This window comes from Sprattus sprattus (assembly GCF_963457725.1).
Source record: "Sprattus sprattus genome assembly, chromosome: 2".
Classification (NCBI taxonomy): Eukaryota; Metazoa; Chordata; class Actinopteri; order Clupeiformes; family Clupeidae; genus Sprattus; species Sprattus sprattus.
Window position 1 is genome coordinate 15,413,942 of NC_137921.1, and position 27,500 is coordinate 15,441,441.

Consider the following 27,500-nt stretch of genomic DNA (forward strand, 5'->3'; position numbering starts at 1 on the left):
CTGGAATTCCCGAAGAAGAGCATCTTTGGGGTCCTCGTTGACGCGCGGCTTGTTGCGGATGTTTTTAGCGCGGTTGGCGTAGCGTAGAGTGCTGAGGCTCTCCTCATAGTTGTAGGCAGCCGGCCCGAGGGTGGCCACCATCAGGGTTTTGGCGTTGCCGCCCAAGGAGTCCTGAAGCAGCCTCGTTAGTTTGGAGTCGCGGTAAGGGACATGTGAACTGCGCCCATCAACTAGCGCTGAGATGACGTTTCCCAGCGCTGACAATGACAGGTTGATCTTGGTGGCCTCCTTCAAGCGCTCTCCCCGGACGCCGGTCTTGGCTTGTCGCTCGCTGCCCGCCAGGTCCACCAGGTTGAGCCTGCCAACCCGGATGTGGTTCTGACCATCAGGCCCCATCTGGCTGCACTCCACCGTGATGAGAAAGATGGCATGCGAGCGGGAGCTGTGTTCATTCATGTTTGTGAAACCAATGGAGCGCGTCTGGTTGCCCACGTTCATTACGTGCTCGATCTCTTTGACATTCTTTGTAACGAAAGAGGACAAGTCACGGATGTAGACACCTGAGTCCGGGTTCTCCTTCAGCTCCAGTTTGCGGCTGTGGTCCTTGACGAGAAGGTCCCGGATCTCTTCCTGGTATATCTCTAGGTAGGAGGCGCGCACCAAGTACTGCTGGTTCTGGGAGCGAGAAATATGTGTGAAGATGTGTTCGAATGAGTTGGGGATGATGCCGCGTTTCTCTGGGTCCTGCCACTGGCCTTGCATTGTGTATGTCTTCCCAGTGCCAGTCTGGCCATAAGCGAAGATCGTGCCATTGAAACCTTCTAGAACGGAGTCTATGAGTGGCCTTACCGTCTCGTCATACAGATCACTTTGCTTTGATCTCGCATCATAGACTGCGTCGAAAGTGAAGGATTTGAGGAGCTCGGCCGGAGCGGCCCGGGGGTTCCGCAGCGCGAGCTGTCCCAATTTTACATCCATGTCAACGACGTTCTCATAAGCAGCCGCCTCCTCCTTTTGGCTGAGCGGACGGCACCGTACCACCACCTTCACCGTCTCACAATTCTTCGTTTTGGACATTTTCTTCTTTGATTCCGGGGTGTCAACAACAAAAGTCTGAAACCTTGTGGCCAAGATTAATAAAATCAGCTGTCATAAGGCATCACGCGATGGAAGACTGTATTTGCTGTGCCTACTGTAAGCATATTTGCTCTCCCCTTGGTGAATCTCCGCTGCGGAAATTTTAAAAACAAAAGAAAGCGCTAGCCGCAGACAGTAACGAATGAATGAAATCATACACACGTTGTCGCTTGTAAATCCCCTTTAGATCGCGTTTCACAAGCAGTCAAGTGATAGTCCGTGCATGTCGGTGACGCCTATCTGCCGCTGCAGCCCAGCCCGAGTCGGCGATGCAGCTGCTCTTGCCACTGCGATGTGGGATGCGGCGGCTCCGTGCCCCAATGAGAGCTAGATCACACATAGACACAACTCAACCCGCACGCATACGCACACTTTACGTTGTCTCATGCAAACCCCCTCTACATCACTGCAGACGGACCATCGGTGTACCATGGGAAATTGAGTCTTAATTGCCCTTGTGGTCACCAATCACTACTCGGCTTTGGCAAACCAATCCGGTGCCCGTCGAATTTAGATGTTCTTTATATTAGCCTACACTGACACTAGATTCAGCAACTGCAAATAAAACCTTAGCCTAAGAGAAACATGCATTATTTTTACTACTCCCTTTCAAGCTATCATATCCAGCTTAAACTGTTTATGTGGTTTATAAAAATCGAACAAACTATTTTTGTGGTTTATAAAATGCTAACGCTTCGATGAGCTTGTCCACCTATTACTAAGATACCTTTAATAGCGTAAATAATCCAAATTGGCGAAAGAGCATGGTAAAATATTATTCAACGACACCATCTACTGGTCAAATTTAGAAGTTATGTTACTTCGCGTCAGTTTCATTTTACCACCAGAGGGCAGCATCGCACCTCAATAAGCTTCACAGGACACCCGGTCGTGAACTCAATTGCAGAATGAAAGATTTTCACAAATCGCTGATAATAAGCAGACTATAACACCCTTGCAGTAAACACAGGTTTGACTGCGAGGATGTTTGTGTGGCCTTTAGGAAAATAAGGCTAGGCATTGACTGTTTGAACAAGGATTTTGTGTAAGCATCACAAATGCTTTTTGTACATAAAGAGCCTCCAGATGTCTACATCCAAATACCATTTCAGAAAATCAGGTTTTAGTCAAATGACCGTGTAAACAGTAGGTTGCCACAAATATAGAATGAATTGATAGAATGCAATTTGTAGCTTGATTGTAATATAACTATGTCGCAACAGATCCTTGCTGCTGGGATCATGACCTGAAATTAAATAAATGATGGGGTTGGACAACCAATCCTTGAGCAGTGGGGAATGGGTTACCTGATGACACAGATTACATTCTTTCATTTGAAATTCAACTAGGACAACATGATTGCTGTTATACAAACATATTTGACACAGATAACAAAGTATTATAATGGAAATGTAATGTTCTGAAGGCCTATCGTTTACACTACTCTGCTCAAATGAAGGGCAGTTTGTTTGCAGAAGGATCAGGTGGGGACCTTGCTTTCCACAACTGCATAGAGTTGCTTACATCTCTAGCAATTTAACAGAGACAAAATATAGATCACTATTAATGCCAATGGATTATGCAATAAAGATGTTTACTTTTCTGTCTCACTGTGAATTAAGACTGAAGACAGAAACAACCACCTACATTGATGTGGAACGGATGTAACACTGAGGCAGTGTTTTTATGAATACTTGGCCTAATGTTAGGCCATAAATAACAGAGCTTAACCAATAAATCTGCACCAGAAGAAGTAAAAACAAACCCAAATCAGGCACTTTCACTCATCAGGCACCTGAGTGTACCAGTGAATCGCAAAGCCAAATTGTTAGAAGATCTGGCACCAAAGAATCAAGGGACTCAGCTTAGCTATCTTGCCATGAGTTGGAATCTCCTTGATAGAGGATATAGTTTACTTTTTGCCATGTGCATCAATATTTGAGTTTGACTGTACAATACAGTATTTTCCCTCTAACAGCAAAACACATGACCTGCCTGTACTGGTGTTGATTCAGCCATAGTGTTGCAGGTACAAAGACAGAATACAGTAGACTTGGGTAAGAGCTAAGCTTAACCAGGCTGCGTAAGAGGAGACTGCAACAATATTTATTGCGACAATGAGTTGGCGCCTAAATGATTACTTCTTTTTTTTTAAAGACCATTTAATGCATTCTTTCACTATTGGGCCTGGGCTGTAGCTTAAAACATCTGTGGACCTCTCAGAGCTATCAGCCAAACCAGATGTTCAGTAAAGACTTGCAAGTGCAGGCCTATCTCTTTTGCCACACCCATTTTGTTGGCTAGCCTCACTCTCTTTCTCTGAATGTAAGAGGGTAGCATATTATGCTGCTAACTCAAGCGCTGGTCATTGTTGAATGAATCATGTATCTGATTTGTATTGCTCATGGAAAGCACTTACAATTGTAAAATGCCTATTATTATTGGCCCACAGGCCCCACACACATAGATTGTGAATAGCTACAAGTTGGATACACTGAAACCCGTTTTAACTCAATAAGGACAGGTTGCACATGGATTCTCAGTTCTCAGTGACACTTTGGCATTATTTCATAAGACGCTCTTGTAGGATAGGCTACAACTTAATCCATGTCACACCCGTGTCATAGCCTAGCCTACATTACTGCCCGATGACATCACTCAATTAGACTCAGATGTTAGCCAAGCGTATTCCTCACCACATTAGTCGGCAAAACCGTGACTCAATACAAGCAGAACAATACAAGCTGAAAGTGTTCTAGCAGCGTATTCTGGTAACGCAGTGCCACTGCCACACAGCTCAGTCACTAATCAAAGAGCACAACAGCCAATAGGATATAGGAGCCGACATGTCCGGATCGGACTCTGAGTAACATTTGCTCCTTACATACTGTAACGTCAGAAACACCCTCTTGGCCCTTGTCGGTTGACCAACTTTCTACTGAACAGCAGAGCTACGTTTGAAAAGCAGTAACACAAACCAATCACATGTGAGTGTATGATATTGAAGGCGGGAAAGAGGCGTGTCAATAAACTAGGGTGTCGCCTTGGTGGGTCCATTCGAAGGCGACGGCGGTCGTCTGTGTATCGGTTTCAAATAATTCGGAAAATATAATCGGGATAATAAGGCTGTTTATTCTCCAAAAATATAATTTCCGAAACCCTTTTACTCTCTTGGACTGCCAATCCAGAGTAACTGGAATGAAGGGGTATGCCAAGAATTTAAATTAGCTCGCTTGTAGTTTGAAGAAAGAGTAAGTCGGGTTGAGGGGAGCCATTTTGTCCCGACTGTGTGGGAGAAAGGAAGAGTGGAAAAGGGGATATCTCATAGAAGAGGAAAATCCAGTACCCTTTTAGACAACAGGGCAGGCCAACCGCACGGCTGTGGGTATCACCGTGAGCTAGCTAGCAAGCTTTCATCATCAACACCCTTCACTGAAGTGCTATGGTATTGATTGAAACCTGGTAAGGCGGGCTAGCTGGCTAGATATCAACAAGGATTTTTACAAATTTATCAAGCTGTTTGTTCGAGTTGGTAGAGTGGCGATTGCTGACTTGGTCTCAGACGTGGATTTTGACATAGTAACATTAGTAAATTTACATTTTTTATATAAATGGCGAAGAAAACATACGATCTGCTATTCAAGCTTCTCCTGATCGGAGATTCTGGTGTAGGGAAGACATGCGTGCTGTTCCGCTTCTCCGACGACGCGTTCAACACCACCTTCATCTCCACCATAGGTGAGTTTACCGGGCCCTGTGTGCTTTGGCAAGATGGCTTACAGTTATATGCCTTTCCCGTTACCACTGTACTCTTCCGAACAACATTTCGCTTTGCCCATCTCCACCAAATCGGCCGGTACATCGGCCATATAATGTTAACAATTGGTATGCAAACAAGGTTGCCACTGGCGTGCTAACAAAGAGGCCCGGTTTCCTCTCAAGTTTGCAAACTGTGGACCTTCTTGATGACTAGTTTTAACATTTGACAGTTAAGATCGCAAACACATAATGTTTGACTCAATCCACTGCTCAAACTAACTATTAGTCATGTTACCACTGTGGTCAGCTCCGAATGAATCTGCATTTGCAACATAACTAGCTAGCCAGCTAGTTTTGGTGTCTAGCTAGCTAACGTTAGCTATTTAGCTAAATCTCTGTGAAATGTACCCATGACGGATGTTTCATTAACGATTCAGGGAACGTTAGCTTCGCTAAATACCGTGTAACCTAAAGTGTTGTTAAGAATAAAACTTTCGAGCTAAAATATGTACATGTATGTATATCGCTAAGCTTAAACCACGCAGTAAAGATAATGACATTAAGAGACACCCTCTAACATTAATCAAACAAAACCTGAAGTTTGATGCAGCGATTTAGCTAGCTAATGTTGCCATAAGTGTTAGCCACTATTCTGGCTAACTGGCTAACGTTAGCTATTACTTGCCAAGTTCGCAGCCTTACTAGGGCCTTGCTAGCCCTCTGGTTGCACTGTCAAGTTGAATAGACCTAATTGTAAACACGAAATAAACACCCAAGACTGGCTAACTACTCCATTTGCCGTCGTTAGCAATATTTGGAACCCCATGATTGTGTGAGGAACTGTCGTGATTGACAGTGCGTTTGTCAAAAACCATAATAAACAATTCATCAGCTTGGCGTCATTATACTCGCTTTGGCGCATGCGCTAACTACGATCATACCAGTCTCATGATTGCTTAACACCGAAAGAAGGATCCCTGTCAGTCTGTTTTGAAAACATTTCTGTGAGAATGTAGGCTATGCCATGATGACCGAACGACACAACTTGGTAGATGCGTTTCTGTGCAGTGAATTAGATTGGGTGGGCTTGGCTTTTGGAGGGGGGGTTGTTTCAATTCTCGTTATTTGTAGGATTCATAGGTTAGGTTAGTTAGTAGGTTAGGTTAGTTATTCTGTGTATGACACGTATATTTGTGTGGTTAAGAGCATTACAGCAGCATGTAGAGGATAGTTTATTTCCCCACTGACCTGTGGGTGTCTGCCATCGTTTATGTACTTTTATGATTTTTTGTTTGTCATTTCTTCTGAGTATAGTGTCCCTGAACATTGTTTTTAGATGAGTTTACTGTTGGTAGTCCTCTGACTTCTGTTCATCAGTCTGATCCTACCAGTTTGGTGATGTGTTCTTTTTATGTTGTGTGGTTCTGTTCTGGCAAGGCAATTTTTGATTAGGCCACAATGTCAAAATGTGTCAGGTTGGTCATCCCTTGATGTTATTGTGTTGAAAAGACGATACGATGGTCAGGAATCTCTTGACCTATGAGTATGATCGTCCTGGTGTTTCCCCATATCAGTGTGACACTCCGTTGAAACTAGTAGCGGACTTACCATTGCAGTACTGGTTAGAAATGGTGGGCGGCATCTTCTATATGTTAGGGCCAGGCGCAATTGTTGCCAGGGTGACGGAACCAGAGGCTGTCATGGTGATTGAGTTTGAAATCAGACCATGGTTTAGATTTGGACCTGCATCATGGAGTGATTGAGGCAAAGGGCAGACGACATTAAGAGTACTTTCTCTCTCCGCTGTGGCATTCTCACCTTCTCCTTCTCGTTTTTTCATCCTTGACCTAACCCAATGTTCCCATTGAGCTAACTGCTCTCTTTCTCTCTCTCTCTCTCTCTCTCTCTCCTCTCTCAATGGTTTCTCCATCTCCCTTTCCCCCCTCCCCACTCTCCTCTTTGGTTGACACAGCGTTCATACCTTTGCTCACACATGGAGAATGCAGCTGCAGTTGCTCAGCTTCTTAAAATACTCACCGGAAACTCCCCTTCGGATCCTCACGGCAGCTCAACTTTCCACAGGAAGGCCGGAGCCAGCTCCACTCTCCACTCTTGTCTCCTCTCGCCTGTTTCTGGCTTCACCGTATAGACACCATAGATCATGTGTGTGCCTGTGACTGTTCCTGCATAGTTGTGTGTGTGTGTGTGTAGAGCTGTCATCGAACGCACTAATTCCAGTGGTCACACACACATGTGATTGCAATGGGAACAGAATATCTCCTGACCTGCTTAAGGGATCTAGAAATGCTGGGAATTTCAGATCTTGATCACAAAAACAAGATCCTGGAATTCTGGAATGCCTGGCAGGTCACGGCAGGGCAGGACAGAGCCCATCCCACAGCCACTGATGCTTCAGATGTCGACGTACCTGCTCATCTCTGCTGGTCACCGGAGGAAGACCAGACCTACAGTCACCAAGCAGTCCATAGTAGAAAGGCTGAGCTCAAACCAGGCCCCCTCCCCCCGCCATCATATTGATGTATTTACTCATGTTGAGCTATGTCGGTGAGCATGTCGGTGCATGTTGTGTGAGTATGCTTGTGTGTCAGACTGACGGTGTACTGAAAGAGGTGGTAACCCTACATTCTGTACTGTGAGTGAGGGTGTTTAAGGTGCCCTGTAAGAAGGGTACGTTTGAGCACCGTTGACAGAAAAGGCCAGGAATGATTGGCTGTCTTGCGTTAGGGCCACCACACCCTTCTGTCGCAGTATCAGACCAATTACCTGTCATGTTGAAATGAGACAGTTATTACAGTGAGATTGATTAATGAATCTAACCGGACCAAAGAGCTCCACATCCAGAGGCAAGCCTCCTTCTAATTGTGCCGTCTGGACGCTTACTGACATCATTCAGCCCACACGTCTCTCTCTCTCCTGTTTGCCCTCAAGTGGGCGAGTGAATGGAAGAAGGGGATGTGGTTGGCATGAATGGGAAGAGAGGGAAATAGAAGGAGACTTCTGTGGGATATGCTCAGAGATTCTCATGTTGAAGGGCTGTGGTGCCAGCGCACAAGGGTTAGTGGACCAGGGCGGATGCTGGTCTGCGGTCAGAATGCTGTGTCATAAACCCTGGCACATGTTCTGCCTAGCCAGGACCTTTTTCCTTTTCTTTTTTTCCGCCCATGTCAAAGGCGTCATTTGGCGGGCAAGTTTATCAACCAGTGATCTTTTATCAATCATGTTGATTCAGGTGTTCATCTGTGAAATCAACAGGTTTGTGTGTCATGTCTACATGGCACACACGGACCTGATATATGCCACCCCTGCCAATTAACTCCTTACAGTAAAAAAAAAAACACAACCACTCGTATACTACTAAACTGAGCCCCAGTATGTTCAACTATTCTAGGAACAGTTTGGTGAAAATCTGCGGACCGGCTGAATGGCCACCCCACGGCACTGTCTCTCCGGGCCATCCCACAGTCTCTAGGCCCGTGCACATCCTGTGTAGCAGCTCTCTTGAAGAACTTCCTGTCCCGTCCCGTCCCCCCCCCTGCTGTGCCCTCAGCATTATAGGCCTGTGTGTAAAAGAGAGGTGGAATGTGTTTACCATCATGCAGTTTCCCTCCCTCTCACACCAACTGTCAGCCTCAGAAGAATGGCTCTTCAAGAGGAAAATGCTTGCAGACCGTCAGGACCCTAGCCCATGTGTTGTCAACTTAGGTCACGGTCCGGTCAGACCTGAAACGCAGGGGTTCATGATTTGGAGTTGTGCTCTTGATGTTTGGAAGAAGGCTCTTGCTATCAGCGAACAGTAAGGGAGGGGGAGCGAAACTTGTTCGGTGGCTTGCTTACGACAGGACTTGTTGGCCATCCAGACTAGAAGCTAACATTTTGAGAGGAACAAATGAGAAGCGTGTGTGTGTGTGTGTGTGTGTGAGTGTGTGTGTGTGAGAGAAAGTACGTGTGTAAGCTGATGGCCCCTGACCAGTTCCTGCAAAATGGCTGCTTCCTCCCTTTGGAGCACCAGAGGCTCATGGGTTGAGTTATGATTGGCCTTCTAAATTCTCTGCTATCCTCTGTTCCATTCCTGTGTGTGTGTGTGTGTGTGTGTGTGTGTGTGTGTGTGTGCGTGTGTGAACAGCTCAGGTTTCAGCTATGGCTCTTGCACTGTGTGACCTCACCCTGAGGAATGGTTCCGTTCAGAGCGAGAGGGGAGGGATCGCCATGTACACCCAGAGCAAAGTGTTTCTGCAAAGTAGACCATTGAGAAACTCTCCGTCCAGAGGACAGGCTTTTCAGTGGATAGCACCGTCTGTTGGGAACACTGTAGGTTACACAAGTTAGGTTAAGTTCAGTTTGGCCAGTCACATCTCCCACTCTCTCTTGAACTGCTTCTTCAGCTCTGTCCTTTGACAGCCTTCTTGATGAGAGATCCTTCCTGACTTGTCTTTTCTCTGATGTTACAGGATCTTCATAATGGATACTTATCTTTAATCTTTTTCCATCAAGTCCAAACCACTGCAGGCACATTTCTCTGATAACTATAGGTTAATACAAAGAGTTATCATTTCACTTATCATGTCATTTCACTTATTTGCGCATGTTTAATGGGAATCACTCAAGTAAAGCCACGTCACAACCTTAAGTGTGTCAGAACTGAATGAACTGCCGGAAGACTTAGCAGAAATCCATCTCCTTCTGACCAGAGGAATGTGAATTATTTCTGACTATACTGCTCAGTTGTTGCTCTTTAACTTCCCCAATGCCAGTCTGAGGAACTCAACACTGCCTCGGACAAACCAAGGTTCCGTTGGTGTTCAGTCTCAGGTTGTTCGACCAGAGAGCCTGTTAGCTTCTTTTGAAATGAACACCAATGCCTAATTAGCGTTGGGCTCGGCTCACGTTCTTGCTGAAGAGGGAATAATGGGAAACCAACGATGATTGGTCGTCGTAGGTCAAATGTCGCAGAAGTGGTGCTGGATGCCATCCCAAAGTTCCCCAACATCTACACTCCATTTGGAGGTCTTGGTCCCTACCAAGGGCTTTCTGTATTCTGCTTGGACAGCTGTTGAGGGGTTGTGTGCCTAAACAGAGCTGTGAGTCCCAGACTGAGATTTCTGGTTCTGGGTGATGCGATGCTCATAATTGTCTTCGCCTACCCCCTAACACTGTGTCATAGCAACAAAGCGCTTGGGAACCGCAGCCCTGGTTTCTCCAATTGCTCAAGCAGCTGGCCGTTCTCCCCACTCTGTAAGCGGAGTGGAGAGTCAAACATCTTGATTCCTTCTCCCCGCTGAGCTCATCTGGCCTCTATATCGCTCTCCTTCTGCTGCCCTTTCCCCCCTTTTTTGTCCCCCCCCCCTCTCTCTCTCTCTCTCTCTCTCTCTCTCTCTCTCTCTCTCTCTCTCTCTCTCTCTCTCTCTCTCTCTCTCTCTCTCTCTCTCTCTCTCTCTCTCTCTCTCTCTCTCTCTCTCTCTCTGTCTCTTAGCCTCTCTGTGCTTGGTGTGGCTTGCACTCAATTGTTGTGTAAGGGTGAGTCACTCTTTTGTAAACTGATTTTGATTTTCTGCTGTTCAATTTCTGGTAACCACACCTAGTGAGGCCCTGGACTCTGGACAGAAAGCGAGAGGACTGTAACCAATGGGGGCTGATGGCCAATGGGGAGCCCAGTCATGTAGAAAAACTCAGTGTAGCCTAAAGGATGCTGGGTAATGTAGGAAGCATTTAGCGTGCTCTGTGGACAGTGTAGCAAATATTTACTTAAGCCTATGCAATGGAGAATAGTTTGAATAAGCCAGTATGGCTAATGTAGTATGCTGAAATTGTGGGTAATTGTAGGCAAATATGATGTTGCCTACAAGAGGCGTCTGTGTAGTTTAATGTTCAGAAAAGTGTGACAGTGTCACTAACGTCATGGGATTGATTCCTGAGGAGCGCAATGTGAGTCAGAACCACTGTTATTTGCTGTTTAGGTCATGGGCTTCAGGTTTTCTGTCTGAGTGATTGAGCTTTAGTGGTACCCTACACACACACACACACACACACACACACACACACACACACAAACAACCTGACTTCTGTATGACTCCGCATAATATTCTCATCTGATCTGAATGCAATAGAAAGCACACACTATTGTTCTCCAGCTGAAGGATGACACTTGCGCACACACACACACACACACACACACACACACACACACACACAGTCTCGCTCTCGTACACACACACACACACACACTTAGTCTCTCTCTCGTACACACACACACACACACTCTCTCTCTCTCTCGTACACACACACAGAGACACTTGGTCTGCCTCCCGCTTGTCAAAGGCGCTACTGTGTCGGCCGTCAGTGAGCAGGAAGTGGAGTCTGCGGCATCTAGTCAGGCTGAGCTGAGATGCCAACGGTGCCAGTCTCCAGCGGCAGCAGCATGACCAGAGTCAGAACTAGCTAGTCTCCACCAAAACCACCGCATGAAGACAAACCAGCTTCAGCACCACCAAAACTACCACACTCCACTTCACCACACACACACACACACTCCACCTAGCCACAGTCACTCGTAGCCTGTTACCTGTCGGTGCCCTCCAGTCACTCGGGTCATAAGAGTACAGTGCTGGTGCTAGTATCGGCGTAGTTTACTATAATTATTGACAGCGAAACTCTAATTGGAGACAGATTTCATGATGGTGTAAGCAGTACCATGTTTCTGACACAACGCCATGTCCTTAGGTAGGCACTGTGTATCGGGCTTAAACTTCCCTGGCTCTTGAGTGTGTTGGGTGTGGCAGAGGCGGCCTGTGTGAGTCACCTGCCCGACGTACAATAGCCTATTAGGCCCACTCCTACTTAACACCAATACTCTATCTCTCTCGCTGCTGCCAGTCAGTTCTGTGATGCCAACCTGTTTACACTGACCATGCCCTATCTCAGTGTCTCCCTCCAAATCGGTTTCTTTCTCTGTAACTCACACACACACAGAGATCACTCACACTGACAGATTGTCTAACAGCTCTCTGCTTCTTGTCTTGTTTTCCAGGCATCGATTTTAAGATCAAAACAGTTGAATTACAAGGAAAGAAGATCAAGTTACAGATATGGTGAGTCCAATGCTGCCTGAAAAGGACATATATTATGACCATCTCCTCTGACTGTTTTTGCTGAGTTTGATGACTGCCTCTGCCGTAGCGAATGGCTAAATACACATGCTTAATTTTTCACAATGTATCATTCATTAGGTGTTTGGTTGCTTAAAGGCACTAAGCACTGATTCACTTCCTACGTCCTAAACCCCCTGTCTTTAAAGACGGTGTCGTTGGTTTAAGATGTAATGATATGTTCCTGGAACACTGGCCTGGGGCATGGAAGTCTCTCTGAGCCCTGCTGTGGGAGAGCAGCTGTCAGATGGGCTTACCCCAAACACAAACATTCACTCTGCACCACAGACCGAGCACACACACACACACACACACAAGCAAGCAAGCACACACAGACAGTAAAAATTGTGAAGTGAGGTCATCACCTGTCAGATCTGCTGACTGTTATGAAAAAACATGGCTGTCACACTCCCTCGTGTTCTCTGCTGGGTGTCCGGAGTACCCCTTGATCTTGGCAAGGCTGCTCTCCGTATCCATGAGTTTATTCCTGTCGCTTTCTCACACACTTCCCTTTCTCGCTTAAAACGAGTGTGTTTATACAAAGGTTGAGAATAAACGCAGGATAACGGCCGGCTTTTCTCTGCCAAGTCCTCTTTTTTTGTGTATTGAGAATGTAGTTGGAGTTGTTGTTTACGTGTTGTTGTTTACGTGTTGTTTGCCTGTTTGTTTCCAGGGACACGGCGGGCCAGGAGAGGTTCCATACCATCACCACCTCCTACTACAGAGGCGCCATGGGCATCATGCTGGTGTACGACATCAGCAACGCCAAGAGCTTTGAGAACATCAGCAAGTGGCTGCGGAACATCGACGAGGTGAGCGCTGACGGGTCTGGACCTGGGCCTTACAGACCAGTGCAGTGTGGGATCTGTAGTCTTTCATCAACCCCAGTCTTATCGGAGTAACCACACGTGTCCTGGGTTTCTCACTGTCACTGTAGGCATTGTCCTCAAAACAGTTTAAACCGTTTTGCTTTAAACATTTTAGCTGTAAACTATTGAGCTATCTACCTCACAGCGTTTACTTGGAGACACCACCACCACCACCATCATCAACAACAACAACAACAACATCAACATAGTTGGCATTGGTAAAAGTTCCTCAGCTTACCAACTGATGTGTTTTGGCTGTGGACTTGGTGGTGATGTGCTGTGAAGGCTGTTCTCAAATTACCATGAGATTGTCTAAGGCCTAAACTAAATGGCAGATATCATGAATTGAATCTGTTTTGCTTTCCTTTACATGACTATGCCATGATATTGAATTTGAGGATGCCATCTAATTGTTTGTGCACACTTCAAGCTAAAAGAAGTTAATTTAAATCCAATAAGGGTGTTGACTGTGAAGGTCTCACAATAAAGAAACCATCCCGGTTACCTGGAGCCGCTGAATGAGTGTGTGTTCTTGACCGCACTGAAAGTCCTTGAACCTCATATGGAGTTTGAAAGCGATGTTGAGAGTCCATTTGAAGTCTTAAGAAAAAGGTTGTTTTGGTGATTGAATGCAATTTCGATCAGTAAAGTTACTTGTTATGCCCTTCACAAAAAGAAAGTGATTAAGTGAGAGAAATGTGGAGATGTGGTTTGGAAGTCCTGGTGTTTGTTCCTGTAAGTCGGACGTCCACGTAATTATGATAACGACGAGACTGAAACCGCTTCCCTTTTCTCCTCAGCATGCAAATGAAGACGTTGAGAGAATGCTGCTAGGCAACAAGTGTGACATGGAGGACAAGCGGATCGTACCAAAGGCGAAGGGCGAACAGGTGAGGTCACACTGTGATTGTGTGTGAGTGTGTTTTGTGTGTCTGTCACTGTCTGAACTTGTTCATGGGTGATAGCTTACGAGTTCTCTCGTTGCGGCAGTGTTTAAATACTGTTATGAGGACAAAGGGCAATGAACTGTCTTACCTTCTCTGTCCCCCTTCTCCATTTCAGTGTGTATGTTAGCGAGCGTCGCTGTTCGGTTTAAGTTCAGGCACATGAATAAAGAGTGTTTACAAACACGAGCTGTTTGTCCGGGGTCAAGTGTGAAGGTTGTGAAACTACCACACGGAACACACAATTACTCCAAGTGGAAATCTAATCCTGGACACCTCTCATGTTCTCTCTGGACACACACACACACACACACACACACACACAAACACACTCCTATGAGACGCATCACAGTCTCTATAAAACTACTTCACAGCAGTTATTCCGTGTTGCAGTCTCAGTTTTGAGCTCCTGAATGTTATAAATTGCCTTTTGCAACCCAAACGATGACCTTGATTCAGTTTTTTTGCACTCTAGAAATTCATACAATGTAGCATATGATTGTGTAGGTAGTATCAGAGGAATGATTTGGTAGGGAGTATCAGGAGGCCTTTATTGATGCTGTTCTGGGTTGTGGGGCTGTGGAAAGAAGGATTTGAAGGATTGTTTTATGTGTGACTGAACGTGTGGGATCTAGAGACAATCACAAAATAAACACTAAAACCTGTTCACATTGGAGTGGTAGATCTGGAGACAAACCTTGTTCCTTTGTGTGTGTGTGTGTGTGTGTGTGTGTGTGTGTGTGGTGGGGGGGGGGGGGGGGGGGTTCCCAGCCCTGGACAGTTGAAAGAGGCCGATCAGGGACATCACTTGTGTCCCTCAGTTTTGTCTGCGTAACACTGTCAATCAGGAACAGGGCTTGTTTGTGTTTCAATGTATGCCTTTTGTGTGTGTGATCAAGAAAGAGTTCCAACACAGCTTTCAGACTTTCATTCAGATTCTGACACACAGACACACACACACACACACACACACACACTGCATCTCATCTTCATTCCCAGCCACAGATAGCACACAGTGCAACTGTGCTTATTATAGACCTGACCTCCCTGTGTCTGTGTGTCTCTCTCTCTCTCTCTCTCTCTCTGTAGATTGCCAGGGAGCATGGTATCCGGTTTTTCGAAACGAGTGCAAAAGCGAACATCAACATCGAGAAGGCATTCCTCACGTTAGCAGAAGACATCCTCAGAAAGGTGTGTGTGTGTGTGTGTGTGGGGGGGGGGGGGTCATAGTCACAACCTCTGCATACAGGTGTGTTTGTATATGTCCAGTAACACAATTACAGCGACATCAATAGGCTCTTACTTATATTTCTTCTTGATGTATAGAAAAATCACCCAAACCTGCCACTTACTACATATTTAAGTAACATGCATTAGAATAATTTGAATATACTTAGTCAAGATCACTGTATTTCTATGGTAAAATACAGACCACTGATATGGCAAGTGTCAGCAATACAGCAAGCGCAATAATCACTGGGTTGAGTCTTTGGAACGTTGAAATATCTCTATTGGAATAACTATGTCTGCTGGTATGATAGATACAGTACCTTGCGTAAGTATTCACCCCCTTGGATGTTTTACCCTTTTATGGCTTTTATAAATCAGTCATGGTCAATATAAGTTGGCTTTTTGGACAAAAAAATTCACAAAATAGCTCTCTTTAATGTCAAAGTGAAAATATATTTCTACACAGTTATGTAAATTAAATACAAATATGTAATGAAAATAAGTGATTGCATAAGTATTCACCCCCTTTATCACCCCCTTTATATAGACTGACCTAATTCAACAGAGGTCCAGCCAATTGGTGCTAGAAGTCTCACAATTAGTGATATGGGGATCAGTGTGCAGTAAATGTGTCTCAAGTGATTGTAGTATAACGACACCTGTGTCTGGAAGGTCTATTCACTGGTCAGTATTCAGTAATCAGTATTCCTGGCTACTGTTACACCATGAAGACCACAGATCACCCTAAGAAACTCAGAGAAAAGGTTATTGAAAAGTACAGGTCAGGGGAAGGATACAAAAAAATGTCCAAGGCACTTAACATCCCCTGAAACTCTGTTCAATCCATCATCAAGAAATGGAAGGAATATGGCACATGTGTAAATCTGCCTAGATCAGGCCGTCCTTACAAACCGAGTGACCATGCAAGAAGGAAACTAGTAAGAGAGGCCACCAAGACACCTATGACTACTCTGAAAAAGTTTCAAGCTTCAGCAGCTGGTATGGGAGAGACTCTGCATACCACCACTGTTGCCTTGGTTCTTCACCAATCAAAGCTTCATTGAAGAGAGCCACTGTTGAAAAAATGCTCCACTTTGGTCTCATCAAACCACAGAACCTTCTTCCACTTGACCATGGAGACTTCCACATGCCTTTTGGCGAACTGTAGTCGATCCTTTTTTTCAACAGTGGCTCTCTTCCATAAAGCTTAGATTGGTGAAGAACCAAGGCAACAGTGGTGGTATGCAGAGTTTCTCCAATCTCAACTGCTGAAGCTTGAAACTTCTTCAGAGTAGTCATAGGTCTATTGGTGGCCTATCTTACTAGTCTCCTTCTTGAACGGCCCCTCAGTTTGTGAGGACGGCCTGATCTAGGCAGATTTACACATGTGCCACAATCCATCCATTTCTTGATGGTGGATTTAACAGAATTCCAGGGGATGTTTAGTGCCTTGGACATTTTTTTGTATCCTTCCCCTGACTTATACTTTTCAACAACCTTTTCTCTGAGTTGCTTAGAGTGATCTTGGGTCTTAATGGTTTAACAATAGCCAGTAATACTGATTACTGAATACTGACCAGTGAATGGACCTTCCAGACACAGGTGTCGTTATACTACAATCACTTGAGACACATTTACTGCACACTGATCCCCATATCACTAATTGTGAGACTTCTAGCACCAATTGGCTGGACCTCTGTTGAATTAGGTGAGTCTATATAAAGGGGGTGATAAAGGGGGTGAATACTTATGCAAGCACTTATTTTCATTACATATTTGTATTTAATTTACATAACTGTGTAGAAATATATTTTCACTTTGACATTAAAGAGAGCTATTTTGTGAATTTTTTTGTCCAAAAAGCCAACTTATATTGACCATGACTGATTTATAAAAGCCATAAAAGGGTAAAACATCCAAGGGGGTGAATACTTACGCAAGGTACTGTATGATATGTCTTTACAAGGACCGACAATAGCGCATATTTTTGCAAGAGTTGTGTCCGATGTTTTTCCATTTAGTGTGTGTGTGTAAAAGATTTTGTGTGTTTTGTTGCGTTGCAGACGCCTGTAAAAGAGCCCAACAGTGAAAATGTGGATATCAGCAGTGGAGGTGGTGTGACGGGATGGAAGAGCAAGTGCTGCAGCTGAACAACCTCACATAGACTCACATGCGCACACGCACAAGCGCACACACACAAATAAACACACACACACACACAAACAAATAAACACATACACACACAACATAGGCGCGCACTCACTGACGTTCACATGCACCTCACACACACACACACACTCTCTTTCTATCTCTTCTCTCTCATTCACTTTTCTCACTTCCCTCTAACACCTCTCCCCCAAATCCTTTGCTCTCATTTGTTTATCTGCCTACTCACCTGTTCTCTCTCTCTCTTTCTTTCTCTCTTTCTCTCTCTCTCTCTCTCTCTCTCTCTCCATCTCTCTCTGTGTCATTCTGTCTTTCTCTGGAAATAAACCACTTCTCTAACACCCCTCCTGCTCTTTTCATGACTGCTCGCTGACGATCTGATTTTTATTCCTCAAAAGGAAAGGCTGTGTAGATAAAAAAAAAAAAATAGGAATCACGTCATGTTCCTTGTCTTTTATTTTAAACCATCAAATAAGAAAGAAAAAAAAAAAAGACTCCCTACTCACCACTACATTTTTTTTTTGTTTTTGTTTATTTGTTAGTGTGTGTGTGTGTCAGCGAGAGTATGCGCTTTTTCTTATTTTGTATTAAAAGCGAGACTCCTGCCAAGGACTCCCCCTAAGGACCCCCCCCCCCCCCCCAACCCCATTGGTCTAAAAATAGTATGACACAGAGGTTATGAAATGATATTAATGACGATTAGTAAGATTTAACACATTGGTTACTTTTGTACAGTAGTGATGTTTGCGTTGAGCTGTAGGTGAAATTCGGGGGTGCCTCTGTCCTTCCCCCTCCAGTTGGGGTCTCTTTCGTCTGGTGCCTTACAGGGAGCGCCCCCCCCCCCCCCCCCCCCCATAAAAAAATACACCCACCCATCCCAATCCCGAACCCCCCAAACCCATCCACCCACTGGGGGTGTCCACCCCCAACCTCACCCCACCTTTCACCTTCTTTCCTGTAACACAAACACACACCCCACTTAACACCAATCCAGGACTCCTGTTCTGGAGCACACTGCAACGGCGCAGAAGCGTTTGAATTTCTCCAGCTCCACCTAAGAGAATGGCATTATAATTGAGTACACCTTATTAATCTGTATTTTTTTTAAAAATCTTTTTTTCTTTTTGTTATGGTTCTGAATTTATTGACATGAACCTTTTTTGTGTGTGTTTTGTTAACCCCCCCCCCCCCCCCCCTTATTTTATTTTATTTTACCCTGCATGCTCAATTGTCTTTTGGTCGGAGACCTTTTGTAAGTTTGCCTGGTCCGTTCTCTTGACCGGGGATGGCACCTACTTTGCAAACGTTTTAAAATGAAGAGAGAGAGATCTCTGATATGGGAATGGGGGTTCATGGGAGAAAGGGGGAGGGCATTCTCTTTGGAAATTCAAACGATTTTGCAGATCCATTAAAAATAAGCTTGTTTAAGTTAAAAATGGTTGTGCTTTTATTGTCCTCCGTTCTAGACAGAGCAACACAAACACCCTCTGTCTATACGCTGGTACAGCCACAAAGTGAACGGTTTTCGTTTCTGGGATTGGAGGATTGCAGCTAAGGTGCAGCTCCCCTCTTTTGCACAAAATCAAATCTAGTCAATACTTGTTTAAATGTGGTGAAAGTGACGCTCCCAAGACTTGATTCACTTCAAAGGCATGGAATTCTGCTAGTCAGACCGCACCCTTGGTGGCAAGTGAGCACTGTACACAACGACACAATGCACACAACGTAAGGCACATGCACATACACACACACCAGATTGGGGGAATTCAAAGAGGAGGGGACATTTCAGTCCGGAACTTAGGGTATTTTCTCTGTAGAGAAACTGGGTGAAGACCTGTGTATAACCATTCTGAATATTATTAACTGTTAAAAAAAGTCCCTGAAATTTGTATGACTGATTCTATTCCCAGCATTTATGCACTTGACCAAGGACAAACCCCTAATGGCCGCCTAGTGAGACAAGTAGAAATGTCCAGTGTGGGAGTGAGTGGGGCAACATGTAACACTTCTCAAGTGGCAACACGATTCCTAAAAAGCCTCGCTGGTGGTGGTGGGGGATTTGTACTATATCCTGTTTGGTGATCACATAGGGTTAGCTTGTGAGATTAATTCATGTTTCTGCTTTCTGCAACCCATGTTTCTTCCTAGAGTAACCAGGTGACTTCACACCTTTATGTCCATTTGATTTTTCATATGGTCACTAAACGTAGATACTTACAGAGGCAGACTCTTCTCATGGTTAAGGGACAGTGGTGGTCCTGCCGTCTGATTGTCATAAGAACAGACAGGTCTCCAACATCCAGGGTTCAGTTTTACCTTTGTCCCATGGGAATTCCCCATAGGTTTTAGTGAGCAACTTCCTCATGTGTTCTGCATCACTGGAATACACAAGAACACCAGCTGGCTAACATGAGACTGTCTAAAAACTGAAGTGGAATTATTGGATACATACTTGTCAACACGTGGTTGCAAAATTCCTTATCTGGGGAGTCTGGTGGGACCCTTATTGGAACTACCGTATTTCGTCAATCACCACAACAATTGACAGGAACTGTATATAAGTATGTACATAAGACATTGGATGATAAGACGCGTACGAAAACATGAACAGTTACTGCCATCATGTGGCCAGTTACATTACTACATGTGTGCAACTTTGTGAGCGGTCCAGGGGAGGGCGTTGGGTAGGAACCATCCTGAACCTGAAATTATAAGGGCATTGGGGAAGCGTCCGATGTTACTCTTCTCTTAGAAACCTCACTTGTATATCTCCTTAACTGCTATAGAAAATTAATTAAAGAAGAGCTGAGAGAAATATACAAGTTTAATGGAGTATCAGAACGACACAGAAACATCGTAACCAGAGAGACAATCCCAATTCAGAATTACAGGCCCTGTAGATCCATATCTTATTCAAATTATCCAATAGCCTCAACATCCGTTGTTCTGCCTTTCATCTTTCTTCACTGCAAGTCTGTCATGAACATCCTCAGCTCCAGCCAGCCCCTCAGGTTACCATACCAGTGGCAGGCTGCCTTCGGAAACTGGGATACGGATGTCTTTCGGTTTAAGCATCTAGATAGGACTCTCAACGAGGAAAGGGTCGTGTGGGTGGAAACCCACAAGCGGGATAGAATAAAGCAAACACTGGCCTCTGACACACTGGTGACTAAGAACCGGTGCTCGCCTCTCCTACTTGGACCACATGGACACAATCGTTGGTTAGCAGTAGGCTACCCTAACATACAGGTTTCCAAAATACACTGACATATCAGCGTTTACAGCCTAACCTCGAGGGCTACTACCTCTACTGACAGAAGTCAACAAAACTTTTATATCAGGACTTAACTTGGGCCAATGAAATCATTATCCATGATGACAAATTCTGCCGATAAATGGGGCGAGAAGTGTCTAATAGCAAGTGAAAGATTGCAACATTTCATGTAGACGCGCAGCGTTCGGTCAGTTATTCGTTGTGCGCCTGAGCAGGGTGGCGCTAGAGCGGTGTCCCAAAGAGCGCGCGGCTCTACTGCGTTGCTATAGCACACAGCTTACTCACTCCCTCAACATGGCGAGAGTCGACGGCATCTTCGCCCCCCATACATCAAGAGGAGTTTGCTTGTCACCGTTACCAACTGTCTGCGCGGCTCTGACTCAAATATGAAGAGGAGAAGATGGAGAAGTTTTCGGCGAGCATTTCCGACATCTCTTGGAGCGCCGTGGCGCTGCCGCTGGACCTGGTGGTCAGCAAATTCAGACTGCCGACGCTTGTGAGACTCAATCAAGGTGGGTAAATTAGGATGATACACTTTCACAACTTTTTAATGTCTGGAGTCTCTATGACCTAAATGTCACATGGTTAGATAATTGAGTGGACGATTTTCTGTGAACCTGCTTGTATGTGCCAAAGTCAATCTGTCAAAGCAAAGCCAAATTTAGATTCCTCTCACTCTCTTGGGTTGACATCGTTTTCCAGCCATCAGCGCAACACTGCAAGGACGAGCTTAATCATGTCCACCTATTTTACTGTTTGCTTTTAATCGCTTAGTTGCAAACTACTGTTCATTTGAATTTTGACAGATTTAGTTGTTGTTGTTGTGGAGAGAAACATTTATTTCGGAGTTGGCACTGGACGACAAAGTGTCTGTTGTATTCCAAAAGTGCTCCAGCGCTTTTCATATGGTAATGTTGTAATCGGCCACCGAGTGTCCTGAATACTAACCATCGTAGCGAGAAGAAACATTCAAGTTTGACACATTGTTTCCTCATCCAAGAGGACAAACTGAGACTTAATAACATCGGTGTCTTTTAAAAATATGTCCTAGCCAAGATAGCCATGTTTTACCTCATAGCTACATAATCTACTTTCACCACTTTACAAACCACACGTCAGGACTGGGATGACGAATATCACATCACAAAGTCCCGCAGTTCATTTTCTGAAGCGACAGAGAATAGGCTAGTAGTTTATGGTTGGCGAGGAAGCGGTGATTACGGATGCGCTGTCCGGAGGGACGTCTTTGATGGCTTCATGGATCCACATACGAAGTGCTCTGTCTTGCTCCACCAGCCACTCTTTCCACGTCATGATTCTGACAGTGGTCATTCAGAAGAGCACCAATAGCGCTTAACAGCTGAACTAATCACCGTCTCTTTGAATTATGTCAAACTGATAGTCAACTGTGAACTTACTTTAAATGTACATCTTTATTTAAAAAAGTTCTTGTGTTGATAGCCAGGTGCTCTACAGGTTAAATGTTTGAGAGGAGGGTCTTTAGCAGGCCTAGTTAAAGTAGGCTAAGAACAGACTGATGGATTTCCTTTCAAAGACAATAAGTTAATTAGTAGCCTAGTAATGCTATAAGTTAGTAATAGTAATGTTATAGGTGTGTGTGTGTGTGTGTGTGTGTTTGTGTGTTCATCAACAGTGGTAAAGGCTTACAGTCAGCATGCTGACCTCTGTAATATAACTCCACAGGAGAGAGGAGAATTAATGACGATTAGTGGGGAGGTTCAAGCATCATGCCCTCAAGTGACAGACACACATGTATTTGCACATACACACACACACACACACACACACACACACACACACACACACACACACACACACACACACACACACACACACACACACACACACACGCACATGTATACACACACATTTCCTTTACTTTGACCCAATGCTTGTGGCTTTTCGGTTAACCCCTGACCTTTGATCTGGTTGAACTCAGTCCACTGAGGCGCTTCAGCTTTCTCAGACCATTTCAACAGCCTGAGTGAGAGAGAGAGAGCGGATCTACTCAGACAGGAAAGAGAGAGAGAGAGTGGACCACTGAGTGGAAGAGAGCGCGAGAGAGTTGACTGAGACAGGAGAGAGAGAGAGAGAGTGGACTGAGACAGGAGAGAGAGAGAGAGAGAGAGAGTGGACTGAGACAGGAGAGAGAGAGAGAGAGAGAGTGGACTGAGACAGGAAAGAGAGAGAGAGAGTGGACTGAGACAGGAAAGAGAGAGAGAGAGTGGACTGAGACAGGAAAGAGAGAGAGAGAGAGTGGACTGAGACAGGAGAGAGAGAGAGAGAGAGAGAGTGGACTGAGACAGGAGAGAGAGAGATAGAGAGAGTGGACTGAGACAGGAAAGAGAGAGAGAGAGTGGACTGAGACAGGAAAGAGAGAGAGAGAGTGGACTGAGACAGGAAAGAGAGAGAGAGAGAGTGGACTGAGACAGGAGAGAGAGAGAGAGAGAGTGGACTGAGACAGGAGAGAGAGAGAGAGAGAGTGGACTGAGACAGGAGAGAGAGAGAGAGAGAGAGAGAGAGTGGACTGAGACAGGAGAGAGAGAGAGAGAGAGTGGACTGAGACAGGAAAGAGAGAGAGAGAGTGGACTGAGACAGGAAAGAGAGAGAGAGAGAGTGGACTGAGACAGGAGAGAGAGAGAGAGAGAGAGAGTGGACTGAGACAGGAGAGAGAGAGAGAGAGAGTGGACTGAGACAGGAGAGAGAGAGAGAGAGAGAGAGTGGACTGAGACAGGAGAGAGAGAGAGAGAGAGAGAGTGGACTGAGACAGGAGAGAGAGAGAGAGAGAGAGTGGACTGAGACAGGAGAGAGAGAGAGAGAGAGAGAGTGGACTGAGACAGGAGAGAGAGAGAGAGAGAGTGGACTGAGACAGGAGAGAGAGAGAGAGAGAGAGTGGACTGAGACAGGAGAGAGAGAGAGAGAGAGAGAGAGTGGACTGAGACAGGAGAGAGAGAGAGAGAGTGGACTGAGACAGGAGAGAGAGAGAGAGAGAGAGTGGACTGAGACAGGAGAGAGAGAGAGAGTGGACTGAGACAAGAAAGAGAGAGAGAGAGAGTGGACAACTGAGTGGAAGAGAGTGAGAGAGGGAGAGAAAGGGAGAGGGAGAGAGAGAGAGAGAGAGAGAGAGAGAGAGGGAGTGGGAGAGAGACATGACAGAGATGCCAGAGATAGACAGAAGAGAGGGAAAGTAGGAACTAGAGGGTAAGAGAGAAAGAGAGGGATTAGGGACAAATGTGGAGAGAGAGAGGAAGTGGGAGAGGGAGTGAGAGAGATGGGCTGGTGTGTAGAGACCAGATTGCTTTTCATCAGCAGTGAGGCTCCTCAACCCCCTGCCTGTTTCTGACAGGGCAGCATGTCTCCTCATCCGGAGATCAGAGTCCTGCTCGTCACACTTCAGTAGACTCTCTCTCACTCTCACACACACACACACACACACACACACGCGCGCACACACGCACACACGCACACACGCACACATGCAGAGTTGAAAATACACATCCCCTCCCTAACATACACAACAAATGGGTGTCCATAGTTGCGACCACACAGTTATAGCACATTTACATGCATAAACACAGTCACCATCGGTATACATATATGCAGACAGAGACACTCATAGGCCCTGTTTCTGTCAGTATATCTTTATCTGTCTGTGGTTAAAATCATAAATGTGTGTGTCTTTTTTTGTACGATTCCTACACAATCTTAAAACTGCTTAAAGAACAGTATATCATGTATCTTTGTGTGTGAGTGCGTGCATGTGTGTGTGTGTGTGTGTGTGTGTGTGTGTGTGTGTGTGTGTGTGTGTGTGTGTGTGTGTGTGTGTGTGTGTGTGTGTGTGTGTGTGTGTGTGTGTGTGTGTGTGTGTGTGTGTGTGTGTGTGTGTGTGTGTGTGTGTGTGTGTGTGTGTGTGTGTGTGTGTGTGTGTGCGTGCGCGCGCGCGCGTGTGTGTGTGTGTGTGTGTGTGTGTGTGTGTAATTGCAGGCTATCTGGGTGGCACTATTATGGGTTGTCGTACAGCATTGTGTAATTGGTATGGTATGGACTCTGAGTGTGTAGGTGGGACACACAGTGTGTCAATATGCGGCAGCACATAATTACACACAGTTGGCTTACACTTCCAGAGATATATGCTTGACTTTGTCAGTCTCTCTTTATCTGTTGAGATGAGTGCACTGGATTCTCTTCTAAGTGTGTGTGTTATACATGTGTGTGCATGTGTGGGTGTTTGTGTATGTCTGTCTGGGGTCCCCAGGAGATTGAGTGTGAGAGTGAGTGTGTGTGTGTGTATGTGTGTGAGAGAGTGAGTGTGTGTGTGTGTGTGTGTGTGTGTGTGTGTGTGTGTGTGTGTGTGTGTGTGTGTGTGTGAGTGTGTGATCAGAGATTTGCTTCCTCCCTAAAAGCTCCTGTTTGCTGAGCCACATAAATGGAGTGTGCTTTAAATACCTGATCAATTCCCCCTCTCTCTGTCTCTCTTGCTTTCTCTCTCTCCCTCCCCTATCTCTCACAGTCCTCCTCTTTCTTCCTTTCTTCATCTCCTTTTCTGTTCATTCATCCCTTCATTTTCTCATCTTTGAAATCCCTCAGCCCCTTCCCTATGAACCATAACAGGGCTTTTGAAATGAGCATGAAGTCATATTGCTATGGCCTGTAACTGCTGTTGTGAGAGAAGAATTTAAATGATCCATGCTGTTTCCTATACTTTGTACTTCTGGGTTTTTCTTTTGCATCCAGAACCTTACAGTATCTTCAGCTTAGGGCTGCCCTGTTCCAACCCTGCAGGTTATGTTAAGTTATGTTAGGATATAACTGATTTATAAAGGTCACACATGTAGCAGATGCTTTTGTCCAAAGCAACTTAGAAAAGAATCCTGCTTTGGCTGGAAGTCAAACCAGATTCTACTGCTTGTTAGCCGGCGTAATTGGCCTTGTTCCTTCTGTTAATGAACTGTCAGTGTTGTTGATTGTCTTTAGAGATAGTTTACTGACAGTTTTTAGCCAGCAGTTACACATTTACTTATTATTATTATTGTGAATAGTTAAGATGAACTGATCTCCAAAAGGCAAAAATGTAAAAGATGAAACATTCTTTTCAACATTTAAGCAATTAGCAAGCAATTAAGCAGTTTTTGTTTTGTACAATTTTAGAGTGAAAAAAAGATAAAGGAGCTCCCCAAGAGATGATCTCAGATAACTTTTACAAAGGTGTCAGAGCTTAATTAGCTTGATGGGGCTATGGCTTGTTCAACAATAAGGAGGACATTTCAAAGCTTTATAAATACAAATATCAGCAGCTATGGGCTACTCTAAAATAATAGATGCCCACAAAACAAGTAAAGGCTATAAGGAGATAGCAAAGCGTTCTCAGGTTGCCGTTTCCTCGGTTGGTAATGGAGTTAAGAAATGGCAGTTAACAGGAACCATGGAAGTCACATTAAGGTCTGGAAGACCAAGACAATTCTAATAATAATGGCAAATCAAAGCCCGCGTTTGACTGCAAAAGACCTTCAGGAAGATTCTGGAGTGGTGGTGCACTGTTCTGATGTGTAGTGACACCTGCACAAATACGACCTACAGAAGTTTCCCAAAGATCATCTAAACAAGCCTAAAGCCTACGTGTATTTGGCAAATAAATCCAATAGACTGATGAAGTTATAGAAATATAATCTTTTGTTCGCAACGAGCAAAGGTATGTTTAGAGAAGAAAGGGTGCAGAATTTGCTTTGGGCTTGTTTTGCAGCCAGTGGCACGGGGAAGAATAGATTAAATTAAACACCAGCACATTAAGGAAGCAAACATCACACTGGCTGTATAAAGTTAAAGATGAAGAGAGGGTGCTTTTCTATGACAGAATAATGGTCCTAAAATATGGACATGAAAAGAAAATGTTAAAGAAATATGCCATCTTTAACTTCATGCCTTTTGGAAGTTAGGTCTTCTTTTTTTATTGCTTAGCTATTCACAGTAACTGAAATTTTGACCAGGGGTGCCCAAAACATTTGCATGCCACTGTATAGTAAGTAAGATTTCACAGGTGTAACATCATGTCTGGTTGGTAAGATGACCTGATTTTTTGCTTAGTTGTAATTGAATTAGAGAGATGTCAGTAAGAGATACTACAAGTGTGTCATTCTTCATACACTTATTCAATAAGTATGTCATCTACACCAGCAACTCTTTGTCACAACAGCTATTTCTTCAACTCTTTCACTATTGGATGGGTGTGTATGTTTGTGTTTGTTAGTGTGTGTGTGTGTGTGTGTGTGTGTGTGTGTGGACACAACCACACACTTGGCTGGCAGATCCAGATCGCCGTGTGATACTACAAGGGGCCCAATCTCCCTGGTGAAACTCATCTCCATGGAGACGCTCATTTCCGTGGTGTCTGTTCTCCCCAATAACAGCAGACGATTAGAGATAGAAGAGTCAGTGTTTGTGTTTCCTGAGAAAGATACTCTGGGAGAGTGTCCAAATGGACATTTAATTCCTCTCATCTTAAGCAACATCTCGGCCTCACTGTGCAACACAGGGGTCTGTGAGTAATAATAGTCTAGTGACGTCTAATAGTCTGAGTCCACTTGGAACCTGGATTGCATGAGTCCGGAAAGAAATGTTGTCCGATCGGCCTCTCGTCCACACGAACCCGTTGGGTTGTTTCACTAATTCCGTAACCTTTTGAATCCGGTCTCCAGAGTGGGTAGATTCCAACCCGCCAGCGGATCCGTGTTCGTGTGGACGCCTAATCCGCACACTTTCTAACCCGATGATGTCATTGGCCCACGTGAACGCCCAAAACCCTGCCTGGCAACCTCAGCCTGGAACAGAACAGAAAATGTTTCCGGACTCAGGCAATCCAGGCTCTGTGTAGACTCTGTGTTATCACTGCTGTCTGTGCTGGGGGAAATCTCTCTTGCAGAGGTGTGTGTGTGAGAGTGTT

At 45.0% G+C, this 27,500-nt stretch overlaps 3 protein-coding genes across 3 annotated transcripts in view; 2 read left to right on the forward strand and 1 right to left on the reverse strand.

Moving 5' to 3' along the window:
- kif3ca (kinesin family member 3Ca) overlaps positions 1–1,077 on the reverse strand; it is a gene marked incomplete at its 5' end in the record, with an annotated part of 16,439 nt that extends 15,362 nt beyond the window's left edge. The window contains one exon of the mRNA XM_080857585.1: positions 1–1,077. This exon is cut by the window's left edge and continues 351 nt beyond it. Within this exon, the coding sequence (XP_080713711.1) occupies positions 1–1,077 (1,077 nt within the window).
- Positions 1,078–4,183: 3,106 nt separating this feature from the next.
- rab10 (RAB10, member RAS oncogene family) lies at positions 4,184–18,113 on the forward strand. Its single transcript, XM_080832270.1, has 6 exons — positions 4,184–4,875; positions 11,942–12,002; positions 12,733–12,871; positions 13,729–13,818; positions 14,962–15,063; positions 17,166–18,113. The coding sequence occupies exons 1-6, from the start codon at positions 4,749–4,751 to the stop codon at positions 17,250–17,252; spliced, it is 606 nt and encodes a 201-aa protein (XP_080688396.1). The 5' UTR covers positions 4,184–4,748; the 3' UTR covers positions 17,253–18,113.
- Positions 18,114–20,942: 2,829 nt separating this feature from the next.
- The window catches only part of gareml (GRB2 associated, regulator of MAPK1-like), a gene marked incomplete at both ends in the record, with an annotated part of 19,593 nt that continues 13,035 nt past the window's right edge, over positions 20,943–27,500 (forward strand). Inside the window, one exon of the mRNA XM_080860661.1 lies at positions 20,943–21,054. Within this exon, the coding sequence (XP_080716787.1) occupies positions 20,943–21,054 (112 nt within the window). The remainder of the gene's footprint in view (positions 21,055–27,500) is intronic.

What these genes read in the sequence shown, in the direction of transcription:
- rab10 (XM_080832270.1), top strand. Translation starts at nt 4,749, where the DNA reads ATGGCGAAGAAAACATACGATCTGCTATTCAAGCTTCTCCTGATCGGA. An exon ending in CACCTTCATCTCCACCATAG is followed by an intron (nt 4,876 to 11,941) that starts GTGAGTTTACCG and finishes CTTGTTTTCCAG; the next exon opens with GCATCGATTTTAAGATCAAA. An exon ending in CAAAGGCGAAGGGCGAACAG is followed by an intron (nt 13,819 to 14,961) that starts GTGAGGTCACAC and finishes CTCTCTCTGTAG; the next exon opens with ATTGCCAGGGAGCATGGTAT.